General features: G+C 40.3%; 1 protein-coding gene across 3 annotated transcripts in view; it reads left to right on the top strand.

The window, feature by feature from the left end:
- The window catches only part of sox13 (SRY-box transcription factor 13), a 49,274-nt gene that overhangs the window by 26,707 nt on the left and 2,211 nt on the right, over positions 1-20,356 (top strand). The window contains exons 2-12 of one of the 3 annotated variants that reach the window (XM_087840496.1): positions 1,551-1,767; positions 1,903-2,005; positions 3,696-3,782; positions 6,199-6,371; positions 6,768-6,836; positions 7,293-7,404; positions 11,665-11,741; positions 12,319-12,484; positions 12,983-13,101; positions 16,427-16,532; positions 18,342-18,512. In XM_087840496.1, the coding sequence (XP_087696622.1) occupies positions 1,552-1,767; positions 1,903-2,005; positions 3,696-3,782; positions 6,199-6,371; positions 6,768-6,836; positions 7,293-7,404; positions 11,665-11,741; positions 12,319-12,484; positions 12,983-13,101; positions 16,427-16,532; positions 18,342-18,512 (1,399 nt within the window). In that variant the 5' untranslated portion in view covers position 1,551. Of the gene's footprint in view, positions 1-1,550; positions 1,768-1,902; positions 2,006-3,695; positions 3,783-6,198; positions 6,372-6,767; positions 6,837-7,289; positions 7,405-11,664; positions 11,742-12,318; positions 12,485-12,982; positions 13,102-16,426; positions 16,533-18,341; positions 18,513-20,356 lie in introns of all 3 variants that reach the window. The other 2 variants (XM_087840497.1, XM_087840495.1) reach the window with 2 other exon arrangements.

Below are 20,356 nucleotides of genomic sequence, written 5' to 3'. Positions count from 1 at the left end.
GGGGGGGCACTAATCATTATTATGCTTTCCGCAGAACGGTGGCGCTTTTTTTTTTTTTTTGCCATGTTCCTGAGTTGGTCGGCACATTCCGCTGGCATTGTTATCCGGCCTGTTTCCTGCGGCCGGCGGCTTTTGTCAGCCTCTCCCCCATTGTCTCGGCTTCCTTTGTTCCCCGGCTCCAACAATGGCTTTTTTTCTGCCTCTTTATATATATGTGCACTTTTTGCCCTTGTGTGTTCTGTTTGTTTTGTTCTGCTGTCTGCTGTGTTTTTCTTTCCTCCTGCTGTAGAGCTGGGAAATAACACACGTATGCACACAACCCTGAGTTGATTTGTTCAAGTTCACTCTGGTTCAAACCTCTCTCACTCAACCTGTCCCCTCTTCAGTTTTCTGCTTTTCTTCCTCACTGAGGCGTTGTCTGTCTCCCTCCCCTATAACCTCTCATTATTCACTGTCACAAACTGAGGGAGACACACACACACACACACACACTTTAACACAACCACCACCTAACCTATAAAACTGAATTCAGGAGTCACCTTTTTTTTCTTAAATTTACCACCTCAAAATTAGGGTTTCCTTTAAGAGGCAGAAATGTCACAAATTAATTTAGCTATTTGTAACAATTATTAAGTTATAAGCAGGATATAAGCAAATTGTATCTAATTATGGAAAACCAATAAGAATTTTTTTTTTTTTTTTTTTTTTACAAAAGTCCTTTTTTTAATTTTAGATATGCTAAAACTTGCAAGAGTAATAAAAAAGTACATATTTCAATTGCTTAGAGTCAGGGTTTGGGGTTAGGGATATCACTAATGATGACTTAAACTTTAGTAGTACCTCACATTATCCCTCCAATGTGTAAGGCTGTCCTGATACTGTTTTTGGGCTTGGAAGATGTGCCTGATGAGCATTGGGAGAGACGGGGTGCTGACGGAGGTCAGGCAGAATAGCTGACATTGTAAATGTCACAAAACAAACAAACGAACAAACGAACAAAAAAGAATATCCGAAACCCTAAATGGAAACCAAATGGTTTGGCTATCTGAGAGGTAGAATATTTGTGCGCATGCCTGTAAAAGTAACAGCAATCAACATAATGGGGGAACAGCTAAACTGAATTATTTTTGGAGTAAAAGATCGCATAAGTGTTAGTATTCAGTATAAATGCTCATAGTACTCATTATTTATTATTCACAGCTTACACCTCTTTGCTTTAATCATGCTCTACAGCAGTATTTGATTACAAACTTCTGTTTAAGATTTGACCATATTGTTTATTTTCCCTATGACTGTTCATAAAGCTTCATAGTTGTAAGAGTCTCTAGCCCAGTTGCCGACACACCTCTAAGGATTCCTTTTTCGTCCTTAGCTTTAGTCCAAATAAAATATCTGAACAGCAATTGGATGAAATTTTCCATTATTTTTTCTTCTTTGCTGTCAATATGTTTACTCCCAAATCTAGAACTGGGAGATGATTACCCAGTGCCCAAACCTCACCACACCCAAATGACAGCTAGCATTGTGTATTTTTTTTTGTCTTCCAACAGAATGGTTGAGCCCAGCCCTCCAGCACTTCACATTCACTCCAGTGGGGATGTCAACATGGCAGGCGTTGGTGTCAAAGTAGAACGTGAAGACTCTGGGGGAGGGGCTGCAGTGGATACCAGCGGCGAACTTCGTAAGACGTCTCCTTCGCGTGATTGGTCAGGAACTCAGCAACTTGAGGCTCGCCAGTTGACCCCACCACTGTCTCGCTCCCCTTCAGTAAGGATTACGAAAGGCGTGACAGGGAATTTTAGGAAGTCAAGAATGTGTCATAGATTGGTATATCAAAATATAAAGTATATTTGCGTGATCTTGGTGAGATTTTAATTGAGGTTCTCTTTTCTGTCCTGACAGGAGGGATCTCCAGGGAAGGACCTGCCTCACAGACAGAGCCCCATGGGACTGAAGGAACCTAGGATGCATGATCGATCAGAGGGACAATCCAACTTGAAAGAAGGTCTGTCAAAAGCAACCGCCATTTCAAAACTTTATTTACAACCACAGAAGTGCAAACGGAGAGTCAGTTCTGTCTGCCATGGCGTTGACGTTCATTAGCCTATTGAATTAATACATATTAATAATATGTAATTATAGGATTCATGGCTAGTTTTATTATTTCTTGATTGTTTGATTGCGTGCTGTTTTTAACTCAAGAGAAAGTTTTATTTGTATCATACTCTTGTTTATAATTTACTTGGTGACTGACTGTACCATTATGGGTTGATGTCTTGTGCTGGTTTTATCTGTAGACCCCAGGGAGAGTCGTTGTTGCTGTAGCAACAGCTCACAGGGTTCGGAATAAAGGACAAAGTCAACCTCCCAAGAAGGAAAGAAACTGTCCTGCTATTAGGAGCAATTTGGGGTTGAATGTCCAGTATTTACCAGGAGCATTTCATTTAACAGGGTGGCCCTAATGTTAGTCATTGAAACTTGCTAAGTTAATTTAGCAAATTACTTGGCATTAATTTTACTTACAAAGGTTCTGCAAAGAATATTTTCCCAGTTTTATAAGAACAGCACAAATACTCGCAGACAGCCAGATACCGACAATTAGATGATATCATCGTCACGCCTGCATGCAAGCATGAGGCCTGAACTTGTAAGGTAGAAGCTTAGCAAAACAAAAGTTAGTCACTGTAACAGTTAAAGTATGTCATTTTTGACTCGTGTTTTATGCAAATATTGAATGTGTGTTTTGCTTGTATAATGCCAGTTTACAGCAACGGTCGTACAGTTAGTAGCCAAACCAGGATTAAACAACTGTGGGAAGGAAGAACTTAATTTTAACAGGAAGAAACGTATAATATATTTTTAATTATTATTATTAATATAAAACCAGGCTCAGGAAGGCATAAATACTTAAGTTCATTAAACTTGTAAGTTGTGTATCTTGAGAGTAACGTTTTAGAGCCAAGCTGTTTGGATGTTAGCATGTAGTCGGATTGGCACTTAAAGGTTTTGCCTCAGTATTTACTGGATTTCAGACAGTATCAATTCAGCCCTCAGCCTTTCTGCACCTCAGTGTTATTACCTTGTGTGGGAGTCTTTCTCTCTTACTCGCACACACGTCCATATAATTTTCCCATCTCAGACTTTGATGACTCCATATCTTACGTGTTTGAGAGCGCTACATTCTGCTGCTATTCAGCATTAAACAATGCAGTCTGCCTAAAATCGATGTGTGGAAGTGATGGTTTGTCTCACAAAGCGAGGGTGTTGTTTGGATTCCTGAACGAGTTCAGGGGCATTTTTTTTTTTGTATGTGTGATTGTGTTCAATTTCTTTGGTAGGGAGTGAAAAGCTTCTCTCTGAGCCGCGTGCAACACTCTCGTTGCCCTCTAGTCTTTAACCAGCCTGCACTCCTTGCCTTAAATCTTTCTCAAATTTGCTCCAGTCACTGACCTTGAATTGTTCTCTGTCCAAATATTGATCCACTCAAACACTCAAAACTTCTCCCTGATGCACAAACAACCTCTGCCCTTCGACACCTCAAACGTCTTCTTCAATCAATGCCATTAGAAAAGCAGAAGAGAGGCTCAGAAAGTAGTTTAGTGTTAGATGTATTTTATTTGACAGAATATATTTTTCACGCCATCTACTGCTGCCCACTGCGGTCCCGCTGAGTACCATTTGTGTCCTCTTAACAGTGATGCCTACCATTGAGAAGCTGCTGAATGCTGACTGGAAGGACAAACTCCTGGATAAAAGCACAGTGGGGTCAGGACAGCTGAAAGGTTAGTTTCAAACACTACAAACACCATCATGTTGTACATATACAATTAGGCCGTATGAATTACAGCTTTTCTATTCTATTTCTCATTTGTTTTATCAATTTAAAAGCAGCATATATAACAGCGGCATGTGGCACACCATTGGTTTGACATTTAGATGGCAGATATGTAGATATTTCTTCTTCTACTTCTTTTTAAAGGTAGAACATAACCAGTGTGTGTGAAGGCTTAATTAACCCTAAATTTTCACCCATGCAAAAGTGAATAGAATAGAATAGAATAGAATAGAATAGAATAATCCTTTAATTGTCCCACAAGGGGAAATTTGGTTGTAACAGCAGCCAAAAAGACAAATATACAAACAAACAGGACACGGAACAGAAACATACACAATTTTACTTACATATTTACATTAAGGACAAAGTGTAGTGATGGCGTTACAAAACTCGTGTGCGTGTTCTGGGGTTAACAATGTAATATTTATCATATGTGCAGTGATAACACACACCAGTGAAATCCAGTCCTGGCTGTCACTGTGCCCGTCTCACTGATATAACCGCACTCACAGCACATGTGTGCTGCTGTTATCTCAATCATTTCACTGAATTATCTGATCCCTTTTTTTAGTATTTGTTTGCACATGAATGTAATGATTATCATAAACCCACATTTTCCACACGTGTTTACCGCTTGGTAGAACTGGAGAGAGAGAGATAGCAGACTCTAGCTGCTCGGTAGTCCTGGGTCTTCTTTTCAGTGTTTTTTTTGTTTCATGATGGGCCAGATGTTTTCGTATAGTGGAAGGAGTTCATGGCAGGCACACCACTTCAGTGTCTGCTATGAGGAGTCTTACTGAAACGTACGTGGCCTTCCCTGGAAAAGACGTCATCTGGATGGGATACATTGTTCTAAAACCTGTATGTACCTCGAGGCATTAGTTGTGCCTCTCCAGATGTGCAAACTGATAAATTCACCTCTGTGCCATCAGGGATGCAGGGATGCTTGCTCATAACAAGCTGGATGGTCCTTCTCATTTTTAGACCAGAGGAAGTGGCATTTGTGATTTTCAAAATTTCGATTTGTCTGATCTAACAACAGTTTTGCGCTTTGCTTCAGTCCAGCTTCAGAAGGCCCGAAGACAGACAAGCATTCAGAGGTGGCCTCCTGTCTTGTCTCTTGTACACAGAGAATCCTCCAGAATCGCTGAATCGTTTAATGATATTATGTATATTTATAATCTTTCTGACTTTGCATTCAGAAACATTATTCTGAAATCTGTAGCTGCAGTTTTTTGCAGATTTGTTATCCTCTGATGTACTTCTTGGAATCTCTGAGATGCTCTTTGTATAACCAGTCATGTTACTGACCTCCTGCCAGTTAACCTAACTGGAAAGTGCTTCTCCAGCTTTGGTGCTCCCATCCCAACTTTTTTGAGATGGTATTTGAGATGTGAGATATTTTGAAGTTTTACAATTTCTCAGTTCAGACATTTAATGTGTCTCTACAGTGAATAAAAGACGAGTTTATGAGATTTACATTTTACACATTTTTGGAATTGGCTTTGTAGTTTTGGCAGCGATGAAAGATTCATTTTCATAGTGAGGACGCGTCTGTCCTGCAAACATTATCTACAGTTTCTGATCTAAGCAGCTTGTTTCAGCAAAATGGGGAAAAAAGATGCTTATCAGTTTCAACCCTTTCAACATCCTTTTCTAGCAGTTATGAGATTACAAGATAGCAATTGATTTTTAAATATAGGAAACATAAAGCAACATGTTACGAAGAAGCTTCAGGTTTTTTTTTCTTTGAGATGTTGGTTTTTCTGAATGTGTGAAATTTGACCCACGGAGGGTGTGAGGAGAGAAAAGACAAGATATTACATGAAATGATCCTGTGAAAGTTAGAAAGGTTTTTGTGAGATTGAGAAGTTTGTTATTATAACAAGATGTTTTAAAAAGAGGGAAAGTTTAACATTAAAAACTTTGCTGAAAATATTGTTTTGTGGAGGAAAAAAGCACTTTTTTAGGTAATTACAAGAAATTGTTCTTTTTTGTATTTGGTGAAATTTTATTTAATAAAAGTTTCATCTACAAACAAGAGCAAAAATATCTTTTTGTAAAAAAAATATGTTTTTGTAAAACCGAAAAATATTATTCACCATAAAAATATGATTTATTTTTTTTATAAAGAGAAGAAAAGCTTCATGTTTTGAGAACTTTTGTGGGAAAAATGGGAAAACACGAGAGGTTCTATAACAAAACTGTAAGAACAAGAAGAGAATAGTATTTTTTATCCCTGTGGTATAATAATGGTGATAGTTGGAGACATTACTAAAGCAAAAACAGAATAAAAAGGAATAAAAAAAAAAAACACGCCTTATCCTGCATAAAAACACAAAGCCTCCCACTCCTCCCACCAGGTACCCACGAATCTCTGGCAGAGAAGGAGCTCCAGCTGTTGATGATGATCAACCAGCTGAGTGGTCTGAGGGAGCAGCTCCTGGGAGCCCACTCTGAGCAGAGAAACATGGCCGCCCTGTTGCTGGAGAAACAGCAGCAGCAGATGGAGCTGGCTCGGCAACAGCAAGAACAGGTATCTCTACCAGATCTTTGCATCAGTCGCCCAGTTCAACAGAACATGCAAACATGTGGACATCTCAAAACAAATTTCTGTCTGTCTGCTGTGTATTATCTTGATAAAGAATATAAAGGGCCTTTCTGACCAAACAGACGAAAAGCCCCTGTGTACACTGGTGCTTGTGTTCTTGCTCCATACAAACACTAGGCAAATTAGATGGCCGAAATTAAAAAAAGATCTTTGTTTAATGCGCCTTTTTTCACACAAGTCCACAGAAGGAGAACACCGCGCGCACTCGCTGGCTTTTTTCTGGGAATAAATGAACCGCCGCATGCGTGCATCGTGGCTGATCGTTAGAATTTATACAGGCCAGCGCTCACTTGTTGTGTGTCTCGTTTTTCTGTGTCTCAGATCGCCAAGCAGCAGCAGCAGCTGATCCAGCAGCAGCACAAGATCAACCTGCTTCAGCAGCAGATCCAGGTCAGCTCCTCTCACGACCTTTCGCACATCTTCCTGAATTCAATTCAATTCAATTCAATTTTATTTATATAGCGCCAAATCACAACAAAAGTTGCCTCAAGGCGCTTCATAGATACAGAGAAAAACCCAACAATCATATGACCCCCTATGAGCAAGCACTTTGGTGACAGTGGGAAGGAAAAACTCCCTTTTAACAGGAAGAAACCTCCGGGAGAACCAGGCTCAGGGAGGGGCGGCCATCTGCTGTGACCGGTTGGGGTGAGAGAAGGAAGACAGGATAAAGACATGCTGTGGAAGAGAGACAGAGATTAATAACAGATATGATTCAATGCAGAGAGGTGACTGGAAAGGAAAAACTCAATGCATCATGGGAATCACTTCAAGGAGCAATAAATGAATGTGTGAGACGGATGGGGCTTGTCTGTAACATGCACGTGTCCTGCTCTGTCCCAGCAGGTGAACATGCCCTATGTGATGATTCCAGCTTTCCACCCCACCACCCAACCCCTCCAGGTCAACTCTGACCCCCAGATGACCTTGCCGCTGCAACCCATCCCCTGCAAGCCGAGTGAGTAATCAAGTGGAAAGGTTTCAGTTTTATTATTGTTTATTTTTTCATATGCAGGCTGACAACAGTGCAGCATTAAAAGAAAGCTCGGAGCTGCTTTGTTGGGGCAGGGTTGTTGACTCAGGCTGTGGGATCTAGGAACACCGCTCTGATGAATGTATCCGTAATTTTAAGGAATATCAGGCAAACACTGCAGACATTTCTAGCAATGGCAGGCAGGCTTTTGAAACACTGGAAAGTTATGACGGCAACAACAAGGTAATATTCTTTCTAACATTATGTAATCTTTAATCCATCACTCATATTTAACCCTTTAAAACCGGTCAGAGCGGGCACGCTCCGTTTTGCGTAACTATTTTTAAATCCCGGTAGCTCTGCAACCACGTAAGCTAGCGCAATAATGTTTTTTGCATATGAAACCGGAGGAGTTGTACTTACATCAGCTTGTCCTCGGTCACAGTTTCCTTCCACATATAGCTTTGCAAAAACTGCATAAAAAGCACTTGCAGCAACAAAAACATAATATTCCAGAAACACGCTTTGCCGATCCGATCAGCTGTTCATAACACTTCCTACGTCCATCAGCATGAACTATCGCATGTCCGCCATGTCCTGCCCAAAACCGGAAGTGACGTCATTTTGCGGAAATGTAGTTTTTTACCATCAGGGCCTCACGAGCCTATACTGGTGTTTTTAAAAGTTATGTTTGACTTTATGACTTTCTGTGTCGTTTCTGTGATGCTTAGAACTCATATTGCACTGCTGGAAATAGTTTATTTTGATGCATATGCTGCTTTTTTCCAAATTTGCATTATAATATTCATTTTCGTTTTTCCTGCAGTGTATAAAAATTGGTGTATTTCAAAAATAAAACTATGAAGACACTCAAAATAAATTTCCTGTGGTGGGAAACTATTTTGTGCAACTTTTTTGTATTTACAGTTTTGAGGGATAAGCCTCTTAAATCTCTCCAACTAGAAATATATGTTAAAAAAACAAAAACGATTTTCAATTTTTTTGTAGTTTATTGCACTTTTTTGCAATTTATGTAAATTTCTATGCACTTAATGCATACATATTATGAAAATCTAGGCTGTAATGGTTGTATTGATGTATAGCAACTTGAAATGCTCTCAAAAATGGCACAACAGCATGTAAAAATATAATATAACCTCTGGCGGACGTGGTTCTATGGTAGGTCTTAAAGGGTTAAACATGTTTGCAACCATATAAAGTAACTTTCAGAGATGTGTCCTTTAACAACCTCTGGACTGACCTGTGTGAAGGGCATTCTGCCTCCACAGAGTAATGCATTACTTTATTACTTTTAAAAAAAGTAATGAATCATGTGTAATACGTTACTTTTACTGAGTAATAAACAAAACACTGACACTGATGGTCCATTTTAGTCAGAGAAGCTCCCAGCAAATCAAAGTATTTTAGGAGGGCTCAATAAGGTCATGCTGTATACTACATTCTTCTTCAAATACTGCTGTGACCTGCTAATAATCCTCCAAAGATTCCCTTGCTTTAGTGAACACTGTGTTTTGTCAATTCATTCAACGCCTTTTCTTATGCACCCTGTTGTGTGGGAAGAATGAACACTCTACTTACCAATGACTGCAAGCTTTGAAGGCCAGAAACTTTGTGCTGAAAAGATATCTCCATCAGTACAGCTCCTGTTGCCATCCCTGAGTGTTTTAAAGAAAAGCTTAAGTATGTTTATGTACTTCAACCCAGAACTAGAAAGGCATCCATGAGACTCCAGTGCAACAGTGTGCTTGAATGTACCTTTCAAACACGTATGCTTGTACAGTTAGCAGGCTATAGAGGCCACGGCTTCGAACGCCACAGCTTTGTAGAAGCTTGCTTTCACCAGCCTTAAAAGCTGTGCTTGTGGGTCTTTTCAAACTTAAAGACACAAGGCCAGTCTTTAAAACAGTGTAGGCGGAATTTAAGGATAGCCATTATATCGAGAAGCGCACGTGTGCGTGAGCAGCTCTGAATGTTTTGACACATGAATGTAAAATGTGTCGGAGTGCTGGGCTGTGTAGAAGAGGTCAGCAGTAACCAGAGCGTTTTTAAAAACAATATGCATGGAGTGAAACTTTGAGCCTTTTGCTTTCATTTTGTTCAGATCTTTTATTTGTTTGGACATTTGCATATAGCCTCACGTATCAACTGGACATTGTATTTTGGGGACATTCCCTGCAACTCCCACTTGGCCATGCGCGAATTATGTTAATTCTCAAACTGCAACAAAACATCTACTGTCTCAGAATGACTGTATCACTTACTCACGTTATTATTCAACCTTAGCTGAATAAATACTATATCACAAATTTATCTTGGCAAATCTCAAACTATTGCCATTGGAGAGGTGATATTGCCTTATCCTCTGCACTCGATATTCTGTATAAACAAACTGCCTTCGTATTATGGTGGATTCATGGCTAATGATGCTGGAAGTGAACATTTAAATGCTAAAATGAATGTAAGGCTGTAGGACAGGGATGTCCAACAAAGACAAAGAAACCACTTTAATTACTTTGGTGTGGCGTGTATGGCAGTGTTGGGATGGGTGGGTTTTTTCAATAGGAAAAGCTGTAAAACTTATGAAAATACAGTTAAAAGCCCAGAGTCTATGTCTTCCTTCACACTTTCAAAAGCCGTCCACTGGGCCAGATTAGAGTTTTTGCATTTCAGCCTAGATAGTCCTCAGTGAGTGCAAGTTAATGGAGGTGAATAGCTGAAATAAACACCTGCGCTACATAAAAAGGCCACATAACATTTTTGTTTTTACAAGTACTCTATTGACAGTGTTGGGAAGGTTACTTTTAAAATGTATTCCATTACAGAATACAGAATACATGCCCCAAAATGTATTCTGTAACGTATTCCGTTACGTTACTCAATGAGAGTAACGTATTCTGAATACTTTGGATTACTTAATATATTATCATGCTGTTTACAACTACATGAATGTACTATTGCTGTGATTTATTACTGTTACTGAAGGTCCGCGGCTCCGAACCGTAGTAAAGGGACCTCTGACTAATACGGCGGGTTCGTGTCGGGCTCGTAGCCGAAAACTAGCTTTACTTTGTTGTCTGGGTCAACTTTGCTAGCGAGAGACAGAGAGAGGCGTTGAAAGGCTGCTCCAACAGAACTTATTGTTTTTGGAGGAAAACACGAACACGGTGTACAGTCGAGTCTTAATAGCTTACTTACTACTGGGCTCGTCAGGCTCTCTTCTTGGCTGCAGTGGTTATTATTATATTTACATGCTTCCAGCTCCCGTTTTTGCTCGATGACAGCTCGTACTTTTCCTTTTTCTCCCTCCCTCGCTCACAGACACATAACGGGTATGGTAGTCCATTCTCCCTGCAGCACGGACTACACTGCCCATGATGCTACATTCTTTAGAGCTATACCTGTAGCATTCTGCCTATTAGCTTAGCACAAAAACAACAAAAAGGCCTCTCTCACCCAGGAAACACGCAGAGAGAGCGTTACCCTGTAACCATGGCAACCGTAACGCTGCCGCCTGGAACAACAGAACGTAGCTGTCAAACAAAACCCAAACAGTCCTGACCCGCCACAATATGAAACAAGGAAGTACCGCCGTGTAATCCATTTATTTCAACAAAGTAACTGTATTCTAAATACCACCTTTTTAAACGGTAACTGTAACAGAATACAGTTACTCATATTTTGTATTTTAAATATGTAACGGCGGTACATGTATTCCGTTACTCCCCAACACTGGCTATTGATCATGTGTCTGAGCTGAACAAAATTAGGCTAATGTCCTTTTTTCTTAAGCTCTGAGTATACTCTCCACGTCTGCTGTGGTCCGCTTGGGTCCGATGGGTCCACGTGACATAAATTTGGTCATCAAGGGCGAGGGTCCGTGCATATGTTTTGATGACTGCATGGATTTTACCACTAAGCCTTTACAGTGCAATACACCAGCTGAGCATGAGTCCCAGCCATGGAACGCTGCTTGGCTGTTGTGGCTCCAGCTGTCGGTGTCTGCAGCAGGCTTTACAGTGAAGCTAATTTTACCCATAAAATGCTAGCATGTTGCTTGGTCCGTTAGGATGGTAACTAAACAATTTTAACAGGCTAATGATAATAGTAATGCTAATAGTTTTACTTTTAAACTTGGTTCTGTCTAAAACTGCTGTTCGTTCTTAACCCTTAAATCGATGCATTAAGAATGGTCATTTATTTATTTTTAATTTTAACCTTTCACAGCTATGGACTACTCCATGCAGCTACTGTCAAACACTCACCCCACCCCCGTGAAGAGAAGCAGTGGTTCCCTCCGACAGGTACAGTATCACTTTATCGTGCATACCTTGTCCAACTCACTTCTTTATATGAGCACATTACTGAGAAGTCAGGGAATTATGGCTGTGTTTGCTTGCTGTATGGTGTGCGTACCTTCTGCATGTGTGTGGTTTTAGGAAGCTTAAAGAAAGTGAAGTCCTCTGGAGCGAACAAATAATATCCTTTTCTGGTATTTGGGAGGCTGAAAAGCTTTAGGAATACACCACACCCTCTGTTGAAGGTTTAATGTGTGTGGCCATAGGTGTGTGTTTTCTCGACGTGCGTGTGTGCTTGTGTGTGTGTGTGTGTGTGTAAATGTAGTGCGACTTGTGTTTGCACGGCAGGTTCTCAAGCAGGGATAGATCAACATAGCTTAAACAAACAAAAGGGAAGAGAGGAGGAGGATAACTTGAAGACAAAAGACAAAAAAAAATACTACAAAGGTGTGACAGATCTGCTCCGACATGCCAAATGTGCCGTGCATAGCTGGAATACACGCACACCCTTGGCCTTTGCGGTTACACCTGAATATGTCGAAGTAGCCCCACCCCTGCTCATCTGCTCTTGCTGTGTGTTTAGGAATCAAGTCAGCCCTTGAACCTGACCTCCAAGCCCAAGGGTTTGGAGCTGGGGAAGACACCCAGTCCACAGAGCCTGGAGCTGGGATCACTGGCGCTGCAGGGCGCATACAGACCCAGAGATCTCCAGAGAGAGATCTCCCACAGTCCACCACGATCTGCGCTCAGTGAGTTGCACACAGTCACACTGCTTTGCATGGTAAAGCATTAAAGCATTTGACATTAACCTGCAGCACATCATATTTCCTGTAGATCTATTCACTGTTGATTTAAGGAGACTGTGCACAACATAACCTTTTTGACTTTAGTACGACAAACTAAGCATTAATAAAAGACGCTCAGATACTCATAAACAGCTATTCTCTATTTTGTATAAAATACAGTAAATAGTGAGCAAGTGGCTGAAATGAATTAAAACTTTGTGCAGTCGTCTTTTTCCACAAGAGAATGATTGCATTCTTCAACTTTCTGTCATTTCCAGCAGCAGGATATGAAACTAATCATCATCTGTAGGGGACTGTTCATAAGATCCGTGATGTAGAGGAGGTCTTCTGATGAGAACGGACACTTTACCTTCCTCTGTCTCATTTTCTTTTCCTTCATCATCATAATTATCTTGGTCCTCATTTTGTGCTCTCCTCTTCGTGCTTTGTTTTTGTCTGCAGGTTTCCTGGGAGACGGCGACGTGGTCACCCAGGCTATCCACGATGCCCAGCAGCTCCTGAGGAGCCACGGCAGTGCAGGGCGGGAGAGGGACCGGGAGAGAGAAGTTGGCGGAAAGGTGGTGAGCTAATGTTTAAACTCCAGTTAGAGCGGTGTGTTCGAGCCACTTTAACCATTTAAAGCCGGTCGGAGCTGGCACGCTCTGTTTTGCGTAACTTTTTAAAAATCCGGGTAGCACTGCAACCACATAAGCTAGCGCAATAATTTTTTTTGCATATGAAACCGGAGGAGTTGTACTTACATCTTATGCCATCAGCTTGTCCTAGGTCAGTTTCCTTCCACGTATATTTTTGCAAAAACTGCATAAAAAGCACTTGTAGCAACAAAAACACAATATTCCAGAAACACGCTTTGCCGAACCAATCAGCTGTTCATAACACTTCCTACGTCCATCAGCGCGAACTATCACATGTCCGCCATGTCCTGCCCGAAACCGGAAGTGACGGCATTTTGCGGAAATGTAGTTTTTTACCATCAGGGCCTCATGAGCCTATACTGGTGTTTTTAAAAGTTATCTTTGACTTTATGACTTTCTGTGTCATTTCTGGGATGCTTAGGACTCATATTGCACTGCTGGAAATAGTTTATTTTGATGCACATGCTGTTTTTTTGGCAAATTCGCACTATAATATTTATTTTCGTTTTTCCTGCATTATATAAAAATTGGTGTATTTCAAAAATAAAACTATGAAGACACTCAAAATAAATTTCCTGTGGTGGGAAACTATTTTGTGCAACTTTTTTGTATTTACAGTTTTGAGGGATAAGCCTCTTAATTTTCTCTAACTAGAAATATATGTTAAAAAAGCAAAAAAGATTTTCAATTTTTTTGTAGTTTATTAATTTATGTAATTACTACTATCTTAATGCAGACATATTATTAAAATTTGGGCTATAATGGTTGTATTGATGTATATCAACTTGAAATGCTCCCAAAAATGGCTCTACAGCATGTGAAAATATAATATAAGCTCTGGCGGACGTGGTTCTATGGTAGGTCTTAAAGGGTTAAGACACGGACTTCGTTCTGGAAATTGCCATTGTACATACTGTGCCATTTTTAGGTTAGGTTTCACTGTAGGCTATCTCTAGTAACACTGTGGCACATAGCCTACAAATGCACAAAACACACACAAAGAAACTTAATACGTGTTTTGTGTCGTAGCATTATCTCAGTCTCTTACCTCAAGAATTCTTCACATCACTTTACTGTGTTTCCCACACATAGACTTTACTTAGGGCCCACCCAGGTATCCTGAAGGCCACCCAAGTATATTTTGCAATTTGTTTTCATTTTTTCGTCTGTCCGAGACCATATGAATTTACTGGGCAGCCAACTCAATATTATTTTTTAAATTTGTCTCTGCTAGCTAGCTACAAAAGTCCTTCCATCCCAGTGTTTTCCTATAGGTGGGTTGCTTTTGTGAAGTCTAGATCAGCGGTCCCCGGGCCATGGACCGGTCCGTGAGTCGTTTGGTACCGGGCCCGGGTTGAGGCTCGGGTGTGAAATTTATGGTTTTCAGGGTTTTTATCGTTTTTTGTTGTTTTTTTTAATTGTTTTTATCGTTAACTCCCTCGGTTTTTCCCCATGTGTTATGAATAAATCGTCTTTTTTTGTACTGGTACTGGTTTTATTTTGTTGTATTTATCCGCAATACCTTAAAGGCCGGTGCGTGAAAATATTGCAGGACATAAACCGGTCCATGGCGCAAAAAAGGTTGGGAACCGCTGGTCAAGATCATAGACCTGCCCCCGTTCTGGCCACACGGGGGCAGTAAAAACATGTCGCAGATTCATGTTGCTTTGGTGATATCCTTCCACATATTCTTTTGTCATAGTGTTGTTTTTTTCCAGTGTTGCCACAGAACCATAGTCATAGTCATAGAAATCTAAATATTAGCTATCTTTTAGTTCTGTATGTCTCCACCAACTTCTGAATGCGAATGTTGCTGAAAGGTTAGCATATATTGGATATATATATATTCTTTTTAATCCACACTTATAAGCCAGTCAGACTGAAGCGTTAGGAAATATTTTCCTTCAGAATTTGTGATTTCAGACCCTAGTTTTATTTATTAGATGTTTATTTTGTAAATTACAAGTTCATTAATTATTTATTATTGAGAGAAGTTTTTTAAGAAGGCAGACACCTGCCTAAGGCCTGAGTCGAGGCAGGTTGGCGATCACCTCATAACCACTGGCTGCTGGAAGTTGCCAGGAGGTTGCCAATCGGTCTTTAGACCTGTGTGTCCCTCTCTTTGTTCGTTACAAGTAGCTGATATATTTATCCAGTTCCACAACCCGACGTCCATCTTTTATTTAAAATCTATGAAATTAAACCAGCACAGCTTCACATAATGTTGTACAGAACTGACTGTGTTTGTGTGCTTAATCACACCACTCAGTTTACGTTAGCTGTATTAAAATAAATCTATGGACTCCTGATGTAAACGGTGTATTGCTCTTTCTCTGGTCGACATTTAGAGGTTGGTTTAGGGTTACATGGTGCTGCGCTCCTCCTGAGTATCCAACAGATCCGCACCCACATGCAGAAGCACATTATTACAGCTTAGTAAGTCAGCTGAGCAAACTGCTGTTTGTAAGTGCTACTAGACTATCTCAAAATTGCATATTTTGTTCGAGAACCTGCTGTTTATTTTGTTTTGCTTCTTGTGAAAATGGTCTTCTATTGGGTTCTTACGTTTTTGTTCTTTAAGGTGGCTTTGGTCTCTGCTTCGTCCTAAGCAACAGCTGTTGCAGCCTTACAATACCACAAAGGCCTCAGTGTGGCATTGACTGAGCCACCTGCCCTGTCTCTTTGTCCACAGTAATACTGTAATCTGTGGCTCTCCTCCTTCTCCTCCTCCTCCTCCTCTCCTCCATTATCCTGCTCCATCTCGCCTTGGCGGCTGTGTTAACACCAATACTGTTGACTGACCTATTTTGGTATTGCGCTTCACACCGCTGCATGTGGATGAATAGCGTTTTACAGCACGGGGAATGGTCGACAGATAATACGCTGATGGTGTGGTAGTTTTGCAAATTCAGAGTTGCCACATTCCCGTCCCTGCCTTGTCTTCTTTACCTTTCCTCCCTCCAACAATAAACACCATTCTTCCTCCTCCATAGCGTTGTCATTTCCTGTCTTTGCATTTACAGCTCTGCATTTAAGCAGCAGCTGATATGGCGAGCGTGCCATGTCTTTACCTTAAATAGCACTCCAGTGTAACACGTGCGCCATGAACACTCCTCTTCGACATTAGGTCACCTTTTTTTTTTAACTGCAGTGCAAATTTAAATCGTCTCTTTGTGCTGGTGTGTGAATATTTGTGTGACTTTAGACCATTTCTGAGTTCATATGTCTTTGTTCTTTTAATGTCTTGCAGGATTTTAAGGTTTCTCCTCGCAATGAGAGGATGTCTCAGAGTGAGAGAGGTGAGGACAGACATGGCCTGCCGTCCACTGAGGACCACCTCAGCAGTGATTCTGAGGGTAGGCATCCCTGAAAAAGCCTGTTTAATGCCTATCTGTGTTTTGCCAAGTTGTTGTTGTAATGAGACCAACATTTGTTAGGCTGCGCTGATAGCTTATCCTATTATTATGGTACCCATCCATTTATCTTTATCATTATATTCAAATAGTTTATTTTAATTGATTGAATCATATAATTTTATTAAAATTAGCATTTTTTTTTCTCCATGGAAGTAGCATGCAGTATAACCTGTTTAGATTGACCTAGATTAGATTGGGGTGGCTTTAGCTCGGACGGTAAAATAGGTCATTTGCTAATCAGAAAGTTGGAGTTTTGCTCCAGTCTGCAAGACACTGGACCCTAAGTTGCTTTTTGATGCGTTCATCAGCGTGTGAAAGTGTGTGAATGCTACATAGAAAGTGTTTAAGTTGAAAAAGCATAGAAATAAATGTGTATGAATGTGTGAATGAGGTATGTTGTATAAAGTGGTTTGAGTGCTTAAGTAGAGTAGTAGAGAAGTAGTAGTAGTAGTAGTAGTAGTAGTAGTCCATTTACCATTTAACAGATTGCTAGCAGGCATGAGAAAGCTAGAGAAGCCACAAAGTGAACACTGAAGACGTTTTTTGAAGTCAATTCAGGTTTTTTACATAGCACCAAAACATCTCAAGGCACCTTGTGCTTATTTGCAAGGAGTCACCACAAGAGATATTAGATTTGGCAGATTTTTGCACCAATGTAACCCCTGACGCAAACTCTAAAAGATTAATGTCTCCTTCTGAACTCTAATCAGGAACCTTCCACATGTTAGGCATATGCCTATCCGGTCATTAAGTGATGACGTGACGAATCCTGCTTCCGGGAATAAAGTAGTCTGCGTTTAATATGGCTTTTCTGTTGTTAACATGTTTAATGTTTTGTATTTTCTTATATTTAATCTCAAAAAATTCCTAAAACAGTCAGTGATCACTGTTGACCTCCCTTTTATTAGCTTTTATTACCGCTAATCATTTATTTAAGCTCAGTTTTTAAAACCTTAGGATGTAACTACAGCCCAGCCCATGCAGCAGTACATGAGAACACTCACGTTAACTTTTATCGAGTGGAAAAAAAGTTAGCTTGTTTATATTATGCTAACATAGCTGTGTCGCTAGCGGTCACGTAGCACATCATTATATACCAGCCATTCTGGCTCCCTTTTGTCCAAGCTAATAGTCTGCAATACTGCCCATTAAATTACCTGTTTTATCGCTCCCCTAAGCACCACTGTCAAAATCTAGCTAGCTAAATGCTCATCTGCATTGCCTAGCAGCAACCAGGAAAGCTCACGTATGCAAGCTAATATTAGCTTACTTCCATATAGGAAAAATGCTAATCAAAGGCATTACTGTCACTCAGATGTTGATCTTGGTAAAGCAACCACTTGGCTAAATCAGGAGAGCCTGTTTAATGTTGTTTGTTTCTGGGAAATAGCACGGTTAGCAGAAATGTTTTCTTCCAAACGTGCTTTATTAATGTGCCATCAGAATATGGCACAGACATTTAAAGATGAAAATACAATATCCAACCTTCAGATTTAGCTTCATCAAAGTAATAACCTTATCTTTGTAAAGCTTAGTAACTCCTGTCTTTGGTTTAAACGTCAGGATGGAGAATGTGAATCATATGAAATTGGATGTTTGAGGGTGAAGAGAAACTTTCACCAATTTTAGTGTTGCAAGAAAAAAAGGTTAATATTCAGACATGCACCACTTACAGCAAGAAACAAATAGCTATTCCTCTATATATTTGTAACATATTTACAAGCCAGCCTGTACCCTTATTTACTGTAGGTACCCTGAATGTTTCGGTCCCAGGCGGCTACGCTGAGGCACGGCCGCCTCCCTCCTCAGGCCACATAAAGAGACCCATGAATGCCTTTATGGTGTGGGCCAAGGACGAGCGCAGGAGGATCCTGCAAGCTTTCCCTGACATGCACAACTCCTCCATCAGCAAGATCCTGGGTGAGAGCAGCACTGGTTAGGGGTGGGTTTATGTCTCTATTCTGAGACTCTGCCTGGCACATGTGAGGCAGTAAAGACCCACCTGCTTCTTCAACCACACACACACACACACACACGGGGGCATGAATCCCTTTCCCTCAAACAAACATTTACATTCCTTTGTATTGTAGAGAGTTTGTGTGTCTATCTTTCACAGAGACACACATGTAAACCACTAATTTGCTTAAATACACAGTACTGATTACTTGCCTAATACTTATCTTTCAATGCAAAAAACATAGTTTTGCCCACAACCCTAAACATCCTGCTTTTTGACCTTGAATTATTTCAAAGTGTTTGCTTTTGAATAACCTTTATGCAAGCATCAGGTAGTTTGTGGCACAGAACCATATGGAAAGCTAATAGGTAATTCTGCCTATCACCATGTACTATGAGTTAGCTTTAACCAGTCAGATTCAATTCAATTTTATTTTGTATAGCGCCAAATCACAACAAAAGTCGCCTTAAGGCGCTTTAGATCAGTGAATGTGAGAGAGCGTGATTAAAAAATGAAACGGGAAAGAAAACACGAAGAAACGGGGCTTTGCATATCATGAGATTTAGATGTGTGATCTTTTTGAGGGCAGCATCAGTGCAGTTTCCATTCACTACAATTTCATTTATGTTCTCTGTAAAGAGAGACTCGGAGTATTTTAACAAGAACTTTCAGTGTTAAAAATTAGGGGCATGACTAAGTCGAGTCTGAACACAAACGCATATTTTTAGAAATGAAGTGAAAGAAGGGTTAGAAAGGAAAGATGAGATTCTTTGGAATCAGCAGCTTTTTAGGTTTTCTTCAGTCTTGAGCTAATCCTTTGCGATTTACCAGTAAATGCAGTGATAAAGAAACTTTCCAAAATGTAAAGGAACACGTGTATGACGTCTGAGTCTAGGTCATCAGCATAGACTAACCCTTTACTTTGGGCGATGGCCCAAAAATGTGAACGTGTCAGTTAGAGTAAATTTCTTTTTCACCTTATTGCCAATAATTGGGAGAATAAAGTAATAAAGGCAAAAATGACACATTCTGGTTGTCTGATGTTAGTGTTGGGCTCATCACCAGTGATGAATTAGACTGCAGAGGTACCAGAATTAACGGCCTGAATCTTTCGCCAATTTTACTTTCTCTTCTTAAGAAAGACTTTATAGTGGCACTAATGTCCCCGCTGTGACGAACCAAAAAAGAAAATTGCTGTTTTTAGGTAGGACTGTAAAACCCCCGATAACTAAACCTCATAATTAAAAGATATTTTTGCTAATATCCAGAAGGAGGGTTACTGCAGCCTCTTTTTGGTTATATTTTGATGTTAACACCGTAGCAGCGTCCTTGGGAAGACTCAAATAGGAAAAGAGCTAGCATCTAAGATAAGTGAATTTTGATGGACGTTTAAAGGTGCATAAAAAATGAATAAAATCTGCTTGAAACTTTTTGTCAAAATCTGAATGAGTGAGAACAAAAGTGAAACCACGTGTGCCCGACAAGCATTTTAAGCTTCCTCTCTTGCATAACCATTCTGTTAATGGATTAACAAAAGGAGGATCCGAATGCAGGACAATGCAAACAGGATACCAAACAAAAGGGCAAGCTTTCAGCAGCTTACTTAAACTTACAGCAGAGAACAATGAGGGGGAAGAAAACTCCAAGGTTGGGTTAATCGAGAAACGGGAATCCAGGAGAGTAAACAGATGGAAAAACTGAAAGAGTGACAAAAAGACTGAAGGAGAGACGGGATAAATAAACAGGGATCTAATTGGGAACAGGTGGGACAATGAGGGCAGGGCTGATGATTACAAAGGAGGGGAGA

Source organism: Neolamprologus brichardi, chromosome 5, assembly GCF_056152115.1.
Source record: "Neolamprologus brichardi isolate AB-2024 chromosome 5, ASM5615211v1, whole genome shotgun sequence".
Lineage (NCBI taxonomy): Eukaryota > Metazoa > Chordata > Actinopteri > Cichliformes > Cichlidae > Neolamprologus > Neolamprologus brichardi.
Note: the sequence above shows the minus strand (reverse complement) of the source record. Positions and strands in the feature narration are given on the sequence as shown.